The 21224-nt window shown below is 39.2% G+C and overlaps 1 protein-coding gene across 1 annotated transcript in view; it reads left to right on the top strand.

Annotated features, from left to right (window-relative positions):
- ctnna1 (catenin (cadherin-associated protein), alpha 1) overlaps window positions 1-21224 on the top strand; it is a 54572-nt gene that overhangs the window by 24206 nt on the left and 9142 nt on the right. Inside the window, exons 4-10 of the mRNA XM_005719633.1 lie at window positions 70-162; window positions 682-838; window positions 1707-1907; window positions 5285-5436; window positions 8712-8822; window positions 11194-11375; window positions 16343-16448. Of these exons, the coding sequence (XP_005719690.1) occupies window positions 70-162; window positions 682-838; window positions 1707-1907; window positions 5285-5436; window positions 8712-8822; window positions 11194-11375; window positions 16343-16448 (1002 nt within the window). The remainder of the gene's footprint in view (window positions 1-69; window positions 163-681; window positions 839-1706; window positions 1908-5284; window positions 5437-8711; window positions 8823-11193; window positions 11376-16342; window positions 16449-21224) is intronic.

The raw sequence follows: 21224 nt of genomic DNA, 5'->3' as shown, positions 1-21224 counted from the left end.
TTTGTTGTTTTTTTTTTTTTGTGAGATTTCTTGCCTTTGGTTAACAATTTTGTTTTTTGTTCATTGTAGGTGGCAAATCTGGCATGCTCCATTTCCAACAATGAGGAAGGGGTAAAGCTGGTCCGTATGGCTGCATCTCAACTGGAAAGTCTTTGCCCCCAGGTATGTTTGCCCCCAGCTGTCACCCAGCTCAGGTCTTGGAGCACATCCAAAAGTCAATAAATTTAATTGCAAGCACATACTGTCTTCAGCAAACAACAGTTGAAATCTGTTTACGTCTCTAACCTCGTGTGTGTGTGTGTGTGTGTGTGTGTGTGTGTGTGTGTGTGTGTGTGTGTGAATAACAAGTTTGTTTTGCTTGTCAATCTTTTGACCATTGAGTCCATTTTTTCCACACACCTGCTGCTAACGCTCTTTTTAAGCTCATCTAATGAGTCCCATTCATCCTGAGCCATGATATCCACAGATGTTTCTTAGTCCAAAACAAACAATCCATTATTTTTGCCCTAGTCAGTATCTAAAAACACTCCCTGTAATCACCTCTAGAAATTAATTTTCTTCCTAATTCAATCCTAACATTGAGTTAGGGAATGGGGTCTTCGTGCAATCAACCTATGCTAATGTTGTGGCTCAAGGCTATGTTGTAATTGAGCTTTAATGGTTGTAATTGGGTGATTACAGGTGATTAATGCAGCGTTAGCCCTCGCTGCAAAGCCCAACAGTAAGGTGGCCCAGGACAATATGGATTTGTTCAAGGAGCAGTGGGAGAAGCAGGTTCGTGTCCTCACTGATGCTGTCGATGACATAACCTCCATTGATGACTTCCTTTGTGTGTCTGGTAAGTCTTGTTCATTTGCATGTCATAGCCATGAGAAAACAAAATAAGTTTTTCCAAATAGTTGTAATGGTCTGGATTTTATTATTCGTGATGCTTATAGACTAAACGCAGTGCATAACGGAGGAAAAACCTTTTTATAAGGTCTGTGGTAGTAGTGTTTCCTCGTGAGTTGCAGTCACGCTGTACACTTCTCAGATATATATCTGACGTGGCCTTAGCAAAATGTTTAAACGTAGAAGACCATATTTGTCACCATTATCCACACAACAGAGTGATTGAGATTGTAGTGCAGTACTAACCACTGTTATTTGATTTAAAATATAACGTATGTATGTAAGATGCATAAGCCATCTTAATTCTCCCTTTGTCCAACAACAAGCATCGGTTCACTCTCCAAGGTATCATTATGCGCTATAGAGGAAAAACCCAGAAGCATGAACAGAACTACATCTATATTTGACATCCTGTCATGTATGTTGAAGCACACAAATGGTTTAGAGTCCTCATTAAGCATTAAGCAGAGTGGCTTCTCTGACCTCCAGCCAAGGACAGACTGTAATTTACACAGTGGACATTTGCATTTTATAGGCGGCTCATTAATAAGTATTCTAAGAATTGGTTTTCAAACCCATACCTTCCAACAAACTCATATTATGTACTTGAGTTTTTCAGTGGCTTTTAATTTCAGGACTAACTCAGGAATGAGAACTTCCTAATAATTTTTTTTTTAGACTGTCACATTATGTGTCATATTATACTGTAGTCTTTTTGATTAAAATAAAAAAAAGTGTGGGTGTGTGTGGAGAGGTCTGTCTGTCCGTCCGTCCGGGCTGTACACTAATAATTTCACACTGCTTTATGTCCCCAGAGAACCACATCCTGGAGGATGTGAATAAGTGTGTCATTGCTTTGCAAGAGAAAGATGTTGATGGTTTGGACCGTACCGCCGGGGCTATTCGAGGCCGTGCTGCCAGAGTTGTCCATGTGGTTACTTCAGAGATGGACAATTATGAACCTGGAGTCTACACAGAGAAGGTTTTGGAGGCAACAAAGCTCCTTACTGATACAGGTACCACAGAAACAAATAATTTTACTACTAAATAAATTTAGACAAATACTGAGAGGGTAGACACCGTGTCTAATGTAACTTGCTAATGTAGGTTACTCCAAGTAAAACGAGAAGGCAGTGGGTCCATGGGCATGGATGGCGTCATGGTTGCTGTGTCCATATTTTATATACATTGTGTGGTTAACACTTATACCGTATTTTCCGCACTATAAGGTGCACTTAAAATCCTTTAATGTTCTCAACTCGGCAGTGCGCCTTATCTGGTGCAGCTTATCTATGAATTCTGGCTGTTTACTGACTTCGAGCCGGTTTTATGTGGTACACGCCGCTCAAAAATCTGTCAATGTTTTAGTAGGACTTTGCTGAGCTACGAAGCCGCACCGCTTGATGGATTGTCTGAGCGTTATGGCTGCCGTATTCAGGAGCCTCGCGGCTCATAGTAATCTGGGTCCAAAACTCAGTCCGCGTCAGGTCCCAAAGTCAAACGAACACTGTAAATTCTTTCATTTTTAATAAAATGATCAGTGTTGCTGCTTTACCAGGTGTAACAATTAAGTTTAACATCCAGGCATCCATGAAAACAGAATATATTAAATTTAATGGAGTTAGAAGTTAGCAGAAAGTTAGCTCGCTAGTTTTGCTAGTTAACTAAACACGATATATCATGTTCTGACTGAGAGATTTTTGGGGGAAAAAGGAAACGTACAGCTCTGCTATCACTTCCAACATGAATCAAGACAGAAAACTACACAATAGTGATGTTTGTAGGGTTACTGAAGTTGGGCTAGATGGTATATAATGCTGTGCTAGTGATTGCTAGCGACACAGCTATGTTAGCATACCAAAGCATAACACAGTGAACCTGGAGAATGAACACTAACTTTTTCCCACTTGATAAAAGTTCCCAATGTGGTTTTTTTGACAAATGCAATTGCATGGAAAATTACTGTAAACGGACCAAACTTCAGTAGGGGAGAACAACTGAGATAATCCAGCCACAATATGAGGTTAGTCATTAATATAAGATAACCTCTATTAGTCCCACACGTGGGGAATTTGTTTTGTTACAGCAGAAAGTGGACAGTGCAAAGTTACATAGCAAAAGTTAGAAAAACACTGGAACAACATACTGTTGTTCCAGTGTTTATAGAGCAGCTACCAGCGAATTCAACATTAATGAATCAATTGTAAGGAAGTGGAGGAAGCAAGAGGAATGAGTTGAGTAAAGTTTGACTTATCTGACTGTTTTGTTTCGATTAATGCGCCTTATAATCCAGTGCGCCTTATGTATGAAAACAGACCCATTTGTTGACAGTGGGCCTTATAATCCTGTGCACCTTATGGTCTGAAAAATACGGTATTTATGATCTACTTACATGGACTGACACACTAGGGGCCATAATGGCATGAGCGTGATAGTCTTTCTTTGATGTCTGTCTTGTTTTTGTGTAAAAACGGTTGACAAGAGTATAAAAGGATTAACTACTAAAGGGCTTTAAGATAATAGGGTCCCCCAGTTAAGCTCTTGCAGACTAGGAGAATCTGTAGATCACAAGTTTGTTTGTTTGTTCTTTCCTAAGATTTTATTTTTATTTTGAGAATAGCTTTAGTTGCTTTCAAGAATGAGCTTATTTTGGTTATGCTTATATATTTATTATAGGTGGTGGTAGTACTAGTACAATACAAACGCAGCACTTTTTACAAACAGAACCAGAGGTATGTATGTTTAGACAGGTTGTCTATAATGTGGTGCACTGTACTGTTGGAGTATTTGTGTACAAATTAGTAGTCATACACATGTATAAAGAATTTCCTTTAATTTAATTTTATCAAAAAGCCTCTAAAATCTTTACTTTTTATTTTTAAAAAGGTGGAGAGACCCTGCTCCATCCACTTTATCTTTGGTACATTGCCTGGTGCTAAAACCACACTAGTATCTGCCTGCAAAGTTGTTTCTCAGAAGTCTGCCCTTTATTTGATTTGTCTTTGCTTTGGATGTTTTTGAGCATTTGAGTGCTGGTGGCATTTTAAAAGGCAACTTGTATGAATCTAGAATTGGCTTGTGAAATGCAATTTTCTGTTGAATGAGCCTGAGACATTTTGAGCTCTTCCACAATTCATTATGGTGCATTGTGTGATATGGTCTCTCACACAGCTTGCATTACTAGTCAGTATGACATGACGGTCACTGTTAACCCTTCAGTAGTATTCAGTTTTAATCCAAATTATGACGTAATCAATCTGTCATAGGTTCAAAGACTGAGTCATATTACAGTTCCTTCCACCTGTGCTATTATATTGCAGTTTAATGTGTGAAGGTTTTTTGTCCTTCAAAGGACAAATTCCAAAAAATATTTTGCAATGCAATAGGGGGAAACAATATTCACCAGGGCAAAAAAAATCTTTATTAGCCTCCATTTTCAGTTTGTCTGAATGTTGAGGTGCATTTATACAATGTTTTCCTCCAGTTAGTAAGAATGTTTAAAGTTCATTATCTATGGATTCACTAACAATACAGTTATTTATTAACACTTTTTTTTTTTATGGGAACTTACTTGAAAGAGTCAATTGTGATAGTTTAAGGAGAGTAATCACTGACTGAAAAAGCCTGGAGGTTGTAAACACAAAACCAAATCTGCTTTTTAATCCTGCTGCTCCCTCCCTCAACATTTGCATCTTGACACCCATGATGTTCTCATGAAGTTGCAGCAAAATGCAACTCTCTTAATGCAGTGCTTTAAGTGGTGTCTATGCATATGTCCTGGTGAGTCCTCCAGAGCATTCTGTGCATTCATTTAAGGCATTGAGTAGACACCAGTGCAAATTTCATTAGGTTTAATATAACACTTTGTAATTATGAATTCTGACACCACTATCTTCGTTTGCATTTAATTTTAATTCAACATCAGACCAGAACTATTGTTCAATATTATCACTGGGGCGATTGATACTGATAAGTCGATTAATGTAATTTCCTTACTAGACTAACAGTATGTGTCAAGTAGCTTTATAACCCAAGTTACACTGAGAGAAATGTGATGGATGTAAAATGAAAAATAGGCCCAAGGTAAATTGCTCTGATATAAGGATAAATATTTACAGAAGTGTATCTAACAACATTGTCAGTTCTGCTTATGGAACGCTATCTGATCAGTTTTTACTGTAGGAAAAAAAAGACCTACAGAGGTTTTCAGCATCAATACAGCTGCTTTATTATTTGTTTCTGACAGTACAGAAACGGTAGAAATGAGGCTTACATGTTAGTGAGTTGTGTACGGTTTACACTGCCGACACAATTATTTCAACATACAGCTGTCAGGAAAAGCCACATCAGATTGATAAAGGAACTGATCAACTTCATTTTTTGCTTCCTGTAGTCATGCCACGGTTTACAGAGCAAGTGGAGTCTGCAGTGGAAGCCTTGAGTGCAAACCCCTCACAGCCTGTGGATGAGAACGAATTCATTGATGCATCGCGCCTGGTGTATGATGGCATTCGTGACATCCGTAAGGCTGTCCTCATGATCAGAGTAAGTTGCACAGTTTTGTTTTTGTTTGCATGTTTTTTTTTCTTTTTTTTAAAAATCGAATTTATTATTTCTAATGCAAAGTAAGGCTTCATATTGTCATCTATTTTTCTCTTTCAAATTGTGACAGTGAGAGTTCTGATGGAGGATTTTTGATGTGGTTTTTAACAGCTTTTGAACAGAAGTCATATGCTTGGAGTTGCTCTATTGTTGCCACATGAGTAGTAATATCCAGATTAGCTTTTTATCTATAATTGTGAGAACCTGTACACATGCAGTCTTGGGAACCTATGATTAACTTGTCTCAGGCAGCGGCCAACCTAATTGACCAGACTTGCAATTTCGGGTAACAATGGGTTTAGTTGTCTGTGGCATAATGCCTTTTACTTGTGTCCCATGGATGAAGAAAACATTTCCATCAGGGTAAAACGTTTCATCATAGGATCACTAAGAACAGTTTGGGCATTCAATCACAAATGGACTCAATCCATATTTCCTCTAAAATAAAGAAAAGGGAAGGGGGGAAACCCACACAGCCTGTAGGAAATAAGATTCTGGGGGAAATTTGTTTTTTTTTTGTTTTTTGTTTTTTTTTGTCTTTCAACATATTACCCCCTGTAGCTAAAGTACCTGAAACTGCCAAATTTGATTTCTCAGTAGGGAGCAAATTTCTTTAAACCACTTGTCATGTTTAACAGTACCAAATTATGTATTTATCACACTAAGATACAAAGTGCTGGTTGCTGTCTTCTATTATTTTCAACACATTTTTTTTAATTGAAAACACTAGCCTTGAGAGCACATTTTGTTTTGACAGTGGTCCTTAACTCTTATTAATAATCCTGCTCAACCACAAACAAAAAAAAGCAATAACAAATGAAAAGAGGAACATTATCCTGCTTTTGAATTTTAATAAGTGAATGATTTAAGATGGAGGGTTTAATTGGCTTTCCTTAATTGAATTGCAAGCCAAAGAACTATATTTTAAGACTAATTTCCATCTGCCCTAGCTCCACTCTTCTTACCCTTTTTGTTTCAGACCCAGCGGTGAACATTGGGCTTATGGTTTGGGCTGAACACTACCTGGTAGATTTGTGGGCAGGTGTAATTTGGCGTGTGTGACTGTTAACGGGACTTATTAAGCAGCTTTGCTCATAATGTATCTGTTAGCTTTATTCTGCCTTTAAGTGCCAGCTGGAGAGACTGATGAGATTGAACCTTCACCCACCACTTTCTAGAGAAGGCAAAGGAAAAAAAATGGATTAGTGTTATCTCTGCATTTATGTTATTTCAAGCAGCATCTACACAGCACACTCTTTAATCTTAGTCTTAATTACTGTTTGTTATAATAAGATTAAAGGCGTATCAAAAGCATTGATCTAGACTGATTCAATTGCAGGCTAAACTGTCATTCAAGGGTTTTTCTGTGGGCACGTTCAATTCTGAATCCAAAGAAATATGAAATCCTCCTAACAGCTGCGCTGAGATGGCCACGAGACATCTTCTCTTCAGGGCATGTCCACTCACATGTACAAACCCCACCCTCTTGCTGTCTTTCTAAAAATCCCCACATGCAAGGCCCTAGTCTTAAATCAAAACAGACAAGAGTGTGGTTGGGGCTGCTTAAGATAGACTCATCTTTAACCTCTATAAGTAGTGCACAGACAGTCTGTTAGATGTCCCTTGAATATTTGACAGGCAGACAGACCCCTCTCCCAACCTCCAGTGACATCAGAGAATATGCCTCCTAGACATGAAACGGTCTCGAAGTCAGCGAGCCACTGACAGTTAGATACAGAGGGCAGCTGTTACCGTATGATTTGTGCGGTGCATCACAGCCCAAGGTGATTTTGCTGCCTCTGTCCTAAAAGAAGAAAAAATTTTCTCGATCCACAGAGGCTATGAGCAGAATGTCACAAAAAGAATAAAACTGGGGTTATTTCAGTGTTGAACTGTCTCATTCATATTTACAACAGGAGGGGAAAAAAAATTCTGGTTAAGGCTATGTCTGTTTTCCAGCTCTGTCATAATGCTATAATTTCACCTCTTGCCCTGTACACTTGTAATTATTGCATTTCAGATATCATCTGTACATGTATGCGTCATGAAGGCGTTACAGGTGACATGGATAATTGCAGCTTTCAGATACGGTAGAAATACAGAGAATTATCACCTAAAAACCTGATTAACATATTTTCCCACAATGTGGAAAAAGTGGGTTTTAACTTCATTTACCTTGACAGCAGGTTTTCAATATGTTGTCTTTTTTTAGACTGCAGGCTATTGTTGTCACTTCTCACAGTAGTTTCCCACTGGGTGCCCACCATGAGTTATGATTTCTGAGCCTCCCACGTTCACAGGTTATCTGTTGCACAGGCCGCAGCAGGTGATATCTCTGCCCCACTGAACAGCATTGTCTGAGTTGAAAGCGATGCCGATGAGTCACTACAGCTTTTGTATCTGAAACCATACCCATATTCCCTTGAGTACAAGAACATCTCTACATTCCCTAAAGCAGAGTAAGATTGTTCAGAGACTTTAAACTATTTTTTCATTACAGAAAGGAGGTAGTGAGAAAGCTGGATAAGCACAAGCCAGGGCGTCTGCATCCTAATGTCCCTTTATCTGTCCACATCATCTCCCCTGTTCCTACATATCAACTAACTTTTGCCTATCACTTAATATTGTATCTTGCCTGAAGCATAACCGGCAAAGATAAAGTTCATTTTATATATTAATAATATGGCAAATTGTTCCCTGTGGCTTGTTTTGCATTCAGGGCAAGAGGTAAAGGATCTGAGATGAAGTGGCAAAATTCTAGAAAAACACAATTCATGCCTCACTCGCCTTTCTGCAGATAGCGACAGATGGGCCTCTAAAGTGTTTTGCTCCCAATATGTTTCGTACCAGCTCATACCTTCATTTTCCCTCTCAAGATGCACAGGCAGCACATTACACTTGATTTACAAATTCATTTGGAGTTTACAGTTTCTCTACCAAGCTGTGGAGAGGGTAGACATTTATCTCATGCTGCCCTGTCTGGCAGCACTAAGGCATTTCTCATAGATGGTAAGCAGTTTTGCTATTTAATAGTGTTCACAATGCTGTAGTATGCCAATATTATTTTATGTTCCCCACTTATGTACAAACAGCTTTTTCTTACCTTATTCTACTTCATCTCCCATTTTTCTTTTCTCCCCTCCTCCTGGACTTTTTTTTTTTTTTGGGATGTTTGTCTTTCTTTTGACATCTTCTCATGCTCTGTTGTCCTGTTACAGACTCCAGAGGAATTGGATGACTCTGACTTTGAGACTGAAGACTTTGATGTTCGCAGCAGGACCAGTGTGCAGACAGAGGATGACCAGCTTATTGCTGGCCAAAGTGCACGGGTATGTTGTTCAGAGGTTATGATTCTGTATTTACTCCTCTTCCTCTAAAACGAAGGGTCATCAAATTGCAACAATACTTTGGGAAAAATTGTGAAATATCCCAGAAAGAAACGCATCTCAAAAATGTATTTTCCTATGAGAAAATGGGTTGCTTCAGTGTGTGGCTTAACTGTATTTTTACATGGTTAAATATTAGCTGTGATACTGCATATTTCAGTATCACAGTTGAATATTGTCATCCAACTCTATAATTTTTGTGTGTGTGTGTGTGTGTGTGTGTGTGTGTATGGTAGGTTTAAAAATATACGAATATCACTTGACTGGTGCAATAACATCAATTGGAATAGTTTATTTGAAGAGCAATTTTATATCTCTAATGAAATTTGAAGATGAGAAAAGTAGAACCAATACATTAGTCTTTCTATATTTGCAGGAAATATTTAGTCTTTTTTAACAGTATTCTAATATTAATGCTGTCCCAGCCATTGTTTATTTTTCAAACACTTCACCCACGTACTTGGTGATGATGGCTTGTCTTCTCAATAGCTCAAGTTATGGGGGGAAAAAGGTTTAACCATATAGAGCTCTTATATTCAACTTAAAATGGACCTGTTATGCTTTTACTTACTTTTTCTGTTTCTCAAAGAATGCATGGCTATAGATGAGTATGACACTTTTTGGCTAATGCTAAAAGATGAGCTGTTCTATCGATACAGAGCAATGCTGGAGGATCAAAACTTTACATGAGTTTTAAGGAAACTGGCATCTTTAAGATATTTTTCTTAATATTTGGCCCCATTAATCTATCATTAAAATGTTATTGAAGAAAAGTGTCATAGTAGCCAAGCAGCTTTTTTTTTTTTTTTATTCTGAGTCATGCAAGCTCTTGTGCACACGTAAACCTGTTTATAAGCTATATTAATTACCCGAAGACAGTTGGTGACTCCAGAATCTTTTGCTCACTCATTTTAGCTGTTTTAAAAATAGAGGTTTTTCACTGCAAATGACCTTTTTAACAGTATTCATGGCAACAGAGACATTCTTCACTCACCTTTAAGCATAGATTAGAAATGTAATAAAAGCAGGCAAATATAAAGCTCAGCAACAACACATGTATGCAGATGAGTTGGAATAAATTTAAAATTTTTAAGAAATGACGATAATAAGTCAACTTTGAAGTCAGTACTTTAAAGTTGACTTATTGTGTGAATTACGTCCTCCAGTTTGCTTTCCTTCAGTCATCCATGCCATCTGGCTCTTAGATACCATGTCACAGACGGAACCAGTGAATGTTTGTTGACTGAGCAGTCTGCACTCTGTGAACTACCCAAAAAAGACTGAGCAGCTAGTTATTTTGTTTTCCCTGCGTGGTGTAACACACTGCGAATCCAATCTTTTGTGCCTCTGGACACCAGCTTTGTGTGTTCTTTTGTCATGAGATTACTTTAATACAACATTCACTTGGATAGGACAGAACTGCAGTTCTACAGTATTTGTACTACGCACCAAATTTGTTAAATTTAAGGTTAAACTTGTAACTTTATATATCTTAAGAATATAGAGAGATTGTACATGTCTTGATCTCAAAAATCCCTCATGGCTCCATTGGTACATTTCAAGTGTTTTTGTTGTTGTTGTTGTTTTTAAATCGCCAAAGATGATCTATTTTGTTAGGTACAGTCTTTCCATCTGTGCACTGCATAAACAGCTCTTTTGAAGCTTATGTGCCTCTAGAGAGAGGGTCCCATTTATCAGCAATAGAATGAACACTTGTGTGATGATATTGGATTTCCTGCTCTTAAGTGTCTGCCTACTTTGGCCTGACAGGCTCATTCACTGAATGGCTGATGTCTGATTGCCTTTTTTGGAAGCTGCCCTCTTACTCTCCAGTCCAAAAGGATGGATAAATATGGTGATAAATACATCTTAACGTGAATAAAGTAGTTGTAACTAACTCCCCTTATACTGGTCTTCAGTGGCCAGAGGTGGTGAGTTCATATTTTTCCAAGATATGTTACATATGACTCACTTGCTCTGAACATAATTTTGAACCCAGCTTTGAATTTTGGGGATGAGAGAACAATATTATTTACTTATTTATTCAGAGGATACTTCAGGCAACCGTTATTCAGGCACATTGCTGAAAAGCAAGTTACACACCAAATAGTGAACAATCATGCATGTGTTTAAATTCTAAATAAAGGGTCACACAGTTGTGTAGGATATCTTGCTGCCTTGATATTCTCAGGCGTGGTTTCGAACAAGACTCACTCATTGATTATGGCCGCCAAACTTATGTTCATGGTATCAGCAACAGTATGTTTGGGTCTAGTTTGCTAACCATCCATGCTTTTCATAAATCCTCCTTCAGGCTATCATGGCTCAGTTGCCCCAGGAGCAGAAGGCAAAGATTGCTGAGCAGGTGGCCAGCTTCCAGGAAGAGAAGAGCAAGCTGGATGCAGAGGTATCCAAGTGGGACGACAGTGGCAATGACATCATTGTGTTGGCCAAGCAGATGTGCATGATCATGATGGAGATGACAGACTTCACCAGGTTAGTGTTAGTGGACTGCTTTAAAGAATACCTTTGATTGGTAATTACTTTCATGTACTTGCACGGGGACAAAATACGTGCTGCATGTCAACTTCCCTCTTGCTCGCATTAATATTCTGTTGTTGTGCACTTCAGGCAAAATGCCTTCCAAGTCAGATTGCATATTTAACTTAAGCCTGTGTCAAATACAATCAGCCAGTAAGCCTACATTTGTTTTCCCAACATTTGCCCATATCTGCACAATGCTGTGCACCTAGTTTAGCAGTACCATTCATGCATCAGTGCCCTTTTCCTTGAGCAGCACTGTTGGTAGGATTTTGTGCTTGATTATTTTTCAGTCCTCCTTTAATCTTAATATGCACAGCCATAAGCAGTGTGTCAGATCTCCCTCTCTTCTGGTATATGAATAAAGCTCTGGAAGTGGGGATTCTCCATCCACAGAGCTGCTCTAAAGTGGCTGTATTCACTCTTGGTAAATGGTTCAAGAGGTGAAGAGCTCAGCAGGGACAGGTGAGACATTTTACACCAAAAAAGAGAGACTACATTTGAGCTATGGGTCTAAGGAAAGTAAAATAAAGACCTGTTAAATGTCATGATTTAATGTTATAAGCTGGTCAGCCACGTGTAATTACTGTCTAAATCAGCATTTTTTGTCAACATGCAAACTACTTGGAAGTGGAAGTGAGCTTGAAGTAAGTAGTAGATTCCCAGTGTTGTTTTTTTTTGTTTTTTTTTACCTGTACACGGTCTTTTTTTGTGCACATTTGGGACATGCGTTTTTATGCTATAGATGGTGAATAGTGCCTAAATTTGCTAAACTTCTATGTGCAAACTCTGTATCAGCAGCAAAATGAGAAAAGATTGACCTTAGTGTGTTGAGCCCAGATAGTCTTGTGGACAAATGGTAGCAAATGTAGTTAAACATGGCCTTATCCTGAAATTTTCATCAAGTCTGTTTTAGTGAACCTGTTGACATAAGAGATCTTGCCACTCTTGGCTCTGACTCTGCAGCAACATACACACCTTTGTACAGAAGTAGCAGCCAGTACCCTCCAAAGGCCTCATTAGAAATTTGGCTCTTTTTCAGTTCATCCTGGTCTTTGCCATTTGCTAACAGATTTGTTGGCTTTCACTTCACATCAAAACGCATCAAACCATAAACTACAAATTCAGTGATGAAGTTCTCAGTGCTGCATGCGACGGCTTTCTTTATTGTTGTTTCATTGTTGGATATACACGTAAGTTCAGGACCTTGAAAATTCACAAAGGATGTGATACTGGCTTTTTCTCTCACCCGCTGATGATAGAAAAGTGTAAATCGTGACCCTTGCCAAGTACACAGTGGGGGCTTGTCCAAAGGGATTACTGATTATGGTTCACCAACATCACCATCTCTACATTACCTTCTAGCTTACAGTGTGAGTGCATTTGTATGTTGGCATGCACAAGTGGACATTTTGACTGGCTGCCTGTATTTGCGTCTGACTATATTTGTATGGCTGTGCCTTTTTAAATTTTCAAGTGAATTACTCAGAGGACGTTGTGTGTCTAACTCTGAGTCACCTCCGTAATGATGATGAAATGCTGCCTCTCTATCTTAATCTTCTGAATGGGTCAAAGATCCCGTCTCCTTGGCCAAAAAAAGTGAATTGCTGGAAAGCTGTAGAGGATTTGAAATACTGACATAACCAGCAATCTGACCAGGGTTAAATAGGAACCAGTCATGTTTGCTTGCAGTACTTCTTATTCATGCAGAGGATTAAGAGAAAATTTTTTACATGACATGCAGATGATACTGCTCATCCTGGACTAAAATCAGTGCTTTTTAGTGAACTCGGACAGCCACATGCCTACTTAAGCTTTCATTATTTATCTAACAAATGCATTTTATCATATTCGAAAATATTTTAGTTATACGTTTTCAGCCAAATATTGACAAAGCTATAATAAAAATAAGCATGACTAATAAATCTTTGAGAATTTCAGTCAGTACTTAAATACTGAAATGGCAGTATGAATGTGAGTGAACATTTGATGAGTTGCTTTGTTTGTAGCCTTTCACCTCTCTTACAGTTTGCAAAATGAAATCACAAAGTCAATTTATTAACCCAGTTAAACTTCAGTGAATGGTAACTCATGGACTATTTTTATGTGAGTAATAAAAGAGAAATGCTGTGCTCTATTAGATAGAAAATGAGGCACCTTCATCAATGTGATGAGCTGCTGACCTTATATGCAATTTCTTTATTTATCCTTTGAATATTTGAATTGAATTTATACATATAAGTCATACTTCTTCCAATTAGCACATTATATCCTCTCTGCTATGTTACTGCCATTTGAAATAAATTGAAAATGATGCTTTACAAATAGTTTTAACAGTCCACACAGTAACTGTGTGGAAGTTGTTCATTTAATCCCATAACTTAGCATTGTGGCTTTTCTTATTTGGCACTGTCAGGGAGTTTGGAATTGACTCTGTGTACGCTTGTCTCACATCCGTCTGTGTATGTGTGCGCGCGGGTTGGTCGACTGAGGGAACACGCATGGTCATTTGTCAGGCAGAATAAATATCTTCACATTATGCCTTCACTCTCACATGCAGTGGTAGCACATGGAAGGTCAGTAGTTGGCTAATTCAGCCCGCGTCCAAATTATTGCCCCCACAACCTTGAGCTGGCACAAAGCACTGCCAAGGTTAATGCTGTATGAGGTAATTGATCCAGACCTCCCTCCTGACAAATCTGCAGAGAGTGACTGAGATCCTTGTTGACTCTGCATCGCTTATGGCTGTATGGCAGCTCTCATGAATAAGGCATATGTGTATAGCTTGAGAACATGCAACATATTTGAAAGCCACCTGTCACAGTCTTTTGATGTGGGATGCTTCACATTGACACACGGACAGCTGTGTGGACAGATATGGAAAATGATGCTTTAATTCTTTTGCTTTAAACAATTTTTTTTAAGGAGGACATCATAGGTATATATTCGCAGTATAAAAATGATTACCGTGTTTATGTATTCTAATGTGTTTTTTGGGGGCAAACTTCTGTATTATATTACCAACCTACAAATCTTTTTCTAAATATCGTCACAGCACCGTTAGCTCTATCTCCAGGGGTTGACTTGTCCCCAGGGAGCTTCCAGTATGTGCACTGACGCGTGGCCTTTTCCACTAGGACTCTGGCTTGCTTTACATCAGAGCAGCAGAGGGAGAGCATGAGAAGGGAAGGGTTGGAGATGAGAGGAGAGGGAAGAGGAAGCAAGAGAACAGAACACAAAATTCCATCTGTTCTGGGTTGGATGGCTCATTTTTTTAGCCTGAAGAGAGAAGCTTTGAATCCAATTTGTGCCTCTTGCCAACTGTGTCCCAGAGTCCCTTGGGGGGGCAGAAAAGTGGCAAATGGCTGATAAGCTTTACAGTGGGTCAGGTCAGGGCTGGATTGACCTGTGCTGGGATGGGCTTTGTTTGGCTCAGGACGGGTCAGAAATGGATGTGTAATACTGTGGCAATGACCAAAGGCCTTAAATTGAATTGGATTCCAATTTTGCTGCTTTCAATTCTCTTGCCTTCTCTTCCTGCCTTCTTTGTCTCCAACTTGGATGGGGAAAAAAGAGAGAGAAGTTGGTGTGTGAAAGAAAAACTTGGATACTAATTGATCACGCAAAAACAAATAAATTGGATTTAAGACTCATTCAGTAGTATGTTGACAACTTTACATGGCAGTGCTGCATGCAGGTGGGCAGACAAACCCTGGAAGAAGTCAGTAAAGTTTCCATTTGAGCAATATTAAAAAGTTATCAACCTGGCTTAAGAATTACCCAATATAAACAAACCCAACCTCAGGGGCTCACAGGCTAGTGTCCTTTTAGTGCTAGTGCCAGGCTCGGATAAATGGGAGGGTTGCATCAGGAATGGTATCCGGTGTGAAGTCTGCCAAATCAAGTATGCTTGTCCATCCAGTGTGACATTCCCTTGGGAAATAAGGGAGTAGTCTAAAGTACTTTGTCCGATAGCCACATTAGCTGTCTTCAAGTTATCATTACGTTAAGGCTTGCAATGGCAAATAATAAAACAACAATGTGGGAGTGTTGCAACAAATGTAATCAGTTGCGTCCATGTGTAATATAAATGGAGATTGTTAATTTAACAGGGTAACACAATTATTTGTTTATTAAAAACTGTTACACTTCTCTAGAAGTGAAGATGAGAAAGTCTTCCAGCAACTAGAGACGAACAGTGGCAGCTTACCGTACCAAGTATGGAGCCAAGTGACCAGAAGCACAGAACTACCTCGGCAACCTAAAAATATTTAACTTATTGCGCAATCTTTATCCAAAAATTCTCTTGCCCCTGTGTTATCAACCTTTGTCCTGTGTCTTAGCACTGTGATAAACACTTCAAAGTTGCTTAAAAGTTTCTAAGTAGATTTTTCTTATATTTTCTGTTGTGATAGAAGGCATGTGGTGCTATATAATCGCCTCTAGACAGTTTATTTCCAAGCAGTTTGTGGAGAAACAAAGTGTTGTCAGTTCATCAGTAAATTTTATGCATATTTTTTCAAGCTAATATGCGTTTTATTAGACTGAACACAAAGGAAAAATGAGTTGAAAACTTGATCTTATAAGAAGTCATGTAGGTGCTACAAGAGTTTGATGGTGCAGTGTTATAGTCCAGTTCTTTGAGAATAAACTTAAAGTCTAACCTCTGACTTTAAAGGACTATAACACATTCTCATCCCTGACAGAACAGCATGATGCCAGAGTGTTTTATGTGTATGGACATGTGTGTACCAGCGTGCACTTTGAATTTGGTGCCGTTTCCCTGAGGTGTTCCCGGTTCACGATACATTCTTGCTTCTGACCGAAAAAGAGGTCTCTAAAACAAACAGCTGCTCCTGCATATTGAATGAGCTTGCAATATATCAAAAACAGTCACTGATCTTTCCACGTCTTCTCCTCAGGGGAAAAGGGCCGCTGAAGAATACGTCTGATGTCATTAGCGCTGCCAAGAAAATTGCTGAGGCAGGATCAAGAATGGACAAGCTGGGCCGCACCATCGCTGACCATGTAAGTTAATATTAATCTGTAGACTACAGCTTCATTCTTAACATCAGAGTATGTTTAGCTTCGTAAGGTAGTAACATAAAAGATTTTGTTCTGTTTCAGAACATTTTAACTCGTACATAATGTAAAATGGGACCAATCTCAGATCAGTGGCACATGTTTCAGACTACATGGAAAATTATTAACATTTTGATTAGTTTGTGTAATGCTACAAATTAGATTAGATGTTCATCATTTAAAGACAAACACACACAATTTTAATTGAAAATGGTAAAGGTCTGCCTGCTGGCATTGGAATACTCTTGTTTAGTTTCTCTAAAGTCCTATTCATTCATATCACCACATCTTTCCGTGCATTACAACATTTGGCAATGCAAACCCCTCCCCGAAGAGTTCCTTTGGCACCCTGTGATCAGGTCTTCTAAAGTTATTTTTTTGTTTTGTTCAAAAAAATAAATAAATAACAGTAGTACATAACAATTCGTGTTTCAAGTTACATGGTGGTGTACTGTCAAGGTCTTCATTACCTGAATTTGCAAAGCTTTTCTTTTTTTTTTTTCCTTTGACAAAACTTTAACAGACAAAAACAGAAAACATCCACTACATGAATTACTCTCTCCCCCCCCCCAATACTTCTTTCTTTTATTTGTTCTTTTGTCTATTTAGAAGCAAATCAAAGAAACAGGCTTGCGCTGTGGGGTCCTTTCAGACATTAACTGCAAAGTGTTGTGTGACTGTGATGCAATCCTTACCAGTATTTACCATTTCTTTCAGTGTTAAACCCTCATTCTTTCATCTCCCCCCTCCCACTTCCATCACTTGTTCACATCTATTCCCTGCCCCAGTGACTATGGTCCTTGACATCAGGAAACACACATTCAATTATCCATGGCCTCATATTTCACTTAAATACTTGCACTGTAGCGCTCCACAGGGAGACATGTTACATGATTTATCCCCCAACTTATTCATGTGCCGTCTCTAACGCTGGGGCTTTCCTTTTTCTCTCCAACATGTATACATTTTGGTGTGAAATCACGGAAGAGTTTAGTTATGTTTTTAACAAGACACAGTTGTCAGTTTGAGGCTTTCTCCCTTAAATACATCACTTGCTCTTTGTGGTTTGACTATAATAGCTGTGGGTTTTGTCAACTTGTATTCAAGAACACAGTCACTCAGAAAGGCACTCACTCATTTTAGATGTCGAAGCCAACGAGTTTTATCAAAACTTTAACAGTTCTTTTACAGCTGATAATATAGGTGAAATGCTGCAAAAGGTAGAAGCCTGTTTGTTTCTTTTAGAGTTTAAATTAAATACTTCAGGGCAATAAGTTTACAAGCTGATTTGGGATTTATCTGTTTCTAATTACTTACTATACATGTACTTTAAGTGGCGAACTGCCAATTCCTGTAACCTTTATTTCCCCTCTGATTCAAATGGGAAGAGGTTTTTCAAGTATCCTTTCCATATTTCCTGCACAGGGAGAGGTCGTGGTTATTCCTTCTTGTAGCAGAAACATCTGCATTCAGCTTTAAGCAGATTCCACCCCCCTATGGTCTGACATAATGAGCTGCTGGCCTCCTAATACCCTGCATATCTGATGTTTTATTTAAGATGGCCTCAGATCCTTAATATTACAACCCCACGTCTATCAAAAAGTAACAGTGCTACCTGTACTGACCTAATTGCATTTGAATCATCTGAATAGGGAATAAGCTCTGGAAAGTGACTTTTATATGCCTCAGTGCTGCTTTTAAAGATGCTTATTCACTTTAAGGAAAACAGCGCTATCCCCCAAAGAAAACAGATGGGTAACTGTGCAGGTGTGAGTGTGCATATCTGTGTGTGCATGCCTGCATGCAATCATGTCTGTTGACTGACATGCTTCTCCATTTGGCAGTCTGTGTGTGTGGATGTAATAGATTCAGGTACCTATTTTGCATTTATGTACTAAACTCATTGTAGGTACTTGTTTCTTTCTTTTCTGTGTATGTGTGTTTTGGTTATGTGTACGCACTATGAGAGGATTTTGGGGTTGGAGGCACTCAAAGTATGAATAAATGAAGAGCTTTGGCTGTTGAAACAGAAGTCTTTGCCAAGAGTGAGGACCCCTTCAGCCTCTGAACCCATCCAGCTGTCCCTCTTAGCCTTTCTCTCTCAGCAGAGACCAAAACACTCGCAGATCAGGCGACACTCTCCCATAACACATCAGCCAAGGCTCCCAGGGATGGACATGGGGTAGAGACGAGGGGAATGATGGAGATGGGGAAGAGAGAAAAAGGGGGCATTGCATTTGCGTTGAGAGAAGTATGTCTCTCCTGAGAGATGAATCTATTAAGAGTGCTTCGCCTTTTAATTAGCAGCATAATTGCCAGGTGGCCGTTTTTAAAAATTTATTTACGCAGGCTGTTTATTTTTAGGGCCATATCTTTAACAAAGCAGGAGATGCCACAGGCCCACTTGCAGCAAAGGCAGTGCGCTATAGGATGGTCTGCATACTCCATCAGCAGTGGTTAAATGAATCACTACCAGGATGCACATAGACTGACAGAGTCTGAGAAGCAAAGGCAAAGCTGGGACTGCTCATTAACCTAGGCATATTAATCACTTGCGCTCTGTGCCTCTGGCCTGCAGGGCCTGTGAGGGTTTGCTCCTCATATAAAACACATTGGCAGATGGTCCCAGACTGATAGCACAGCATCTCACCCCACATTTCTTCTTTGTACAACTGTGTCATGATATGCTTGGTACACGAGTGCTGTGTTCAAAAGAACTGTGCAGGTGGACATGGTCTAGGTTGGGGTTTTTGAGAAACTGTTAAATATGTGTAATGGAGCCTTATTAAAATTTAAAGAAATGAGTGTAGTGCAGAGATGAGCTGCAGGATTTAGGTCATTGCTGTACAAAGGTCTGCACTGCAGTTTATTAAGAATTTATGACCCTCCTCTGCAGGGCACCTTATGAGAATTACATCTGAGGGGCCAGTAAGCAAATAATGCTATGTAATTGAGATTTATAATGCAAATGTGTTAGCCGCTATGTAGCCTATAAATTGCAGCTGCTTGCCTTCTTACCAACACTTGCATGTACACATGCAAACACGAGCACATAAAATAAGGCTTACATATTTGGAGAATAGGCATGCACATGCTGTATGCATTTGTTGCGCAAGCTTTATTCTCCTGATGTTTACTGACATACATAATGTACTTTTCCAATTTGCATTCAATCAGTAAAGATTTATGGTGATCCACTGGCTCTGTCGCTGGTCACAGTCTGATCCAGGCTCCGGTCCTAGACACTGTACTCAGGCAGGGTTATAAATTACCTACTGCAGAGAAGAAGGAAAGTCGCCCAGAGAGCCCACAAATTCTCAACTCAACCACCAAATGAAGATTTCTTTTTTGGATTTCTTTTTTTCTAACCAAGCACCATCAGCTCCCATTCAGTTGCATTTTATTATTTTCATCCATCCATATGTTGCACTTTTCCATTTCAGAGTTCCCAGGGTTGCTCCCCAGCTACCATAGGGCAAGAGGTGGGGTACATCGAGGACAGGTTGCATGGCCGACACAGGGAAAAACGGTCAACCATTCACACTTGAATTCACACCTATTGTGAATTCAGAGCCAGAAACTATTTGCTTTAGAGCGTCAACGTTAAATGTAAGTGTTTTAACATGACTCTCTCTGGCCGTGCTAAGTTATCAGTTTTGCTTACAAGTCCGACAGTAAAATGCCTGACTGACAGGTGAAGTGTGAACATTAAAAATTGATGAGGACCTTTTAATTGGTCCCTGTGGTTACCTCGACAGGTTTTTTTATTTTATTTTATTTTTTTTCCTCTTCCTGGTGTGCTCCCAGCTTGATGTTCTCCTGTCTGCTTCAATGTCACATTAACATTCCCAAGTGCCAGTGTGATTGAATCAGCCCAAACCAAATATGGAGCTTCTTTTTAGCAGCTGCAGTTAAGAAATGTAGCTATCATCACATAGTTTAAAATGAACTGTTGGTTGCCCATGGAAGATTTATTCTTGACCCTCATTAGTAATAGAATCAGCACTAGCTTGGTAAAGTAAAAAAGAATGGGCATTACAATTAACCTTTACTGGAAAGATTTCTGTGAACAGAAAGCAAAGGAATATCCACTTGATCAGAGGTCTTGCAAAGAAGATGCAGGGCTGCAGGATAATACACCACCAGTATACTGATGGAGTCCAGTGTTTTAATTTGTTTTTCATGGTGTTCATTTATCTTGATACGTGCTCAATAGGGATGGGTATCGAAAACAGTTTCTTGTTGAGAACCACTGTTTCAATTCCTTGGAATTGTTTGCCATTTTTTGCAAACGATTCCCTTATCGATTCCAGTCGCCCGGAATGACGTCACCACGTTGCGGAGCGTCATTTACCTGGCAGTAAACATGGCAGCTCAAACGCTCAAAAGTTTGATTATACTTTACGAGAACGGATGACAGCAGGGCAACTTGCAATACTTGCAAAGTAGATATTTCATTTAAGGAAGGAAACACTACGAATATGCAAAAGCATTTGCTCACAAAACACACGATAACCTTAAATGAATGTCATGTTTTTAATTCTGCTCCGGACTCGTGAATCTCAACCCAGCAGCAGCGGTAACGTTTGCACGTCCTCTCCCGTTAATGCAATCTGCCTTATTACAAAACCTGCCATGACTGTGCGCTGCATTTAGGTGACCATGATGAGAGAGACAGAGTCTGGCTGGCTCAGATGCTGGCAGTTCTCGCTGCAGTCTACC

The sequence above is a fragment of the Pundamilia nyererei genome, unplaced genomic scaffold, assembly GCF_000239375.1.
Source record: "Pundamilia nyererei isolate P.nyererei 1_Seehausen unplaced genomic scaffold, PunNye1.0 scaffold00001, whole genome shotgun sequence".
In the NCBI taxonomy this organism is placed as follows: Eukaryota; Metazoa; Chordata; class Actinopteri; order Cichliformes; family Cichlidae; genus Pundamilia; species Pundamilia nyererei.
The sequence above is the reverse complement of the archived record's forward strand: the minus strand, read 5'-3'. Positions and strand labels throughout refer to the sequence as shown.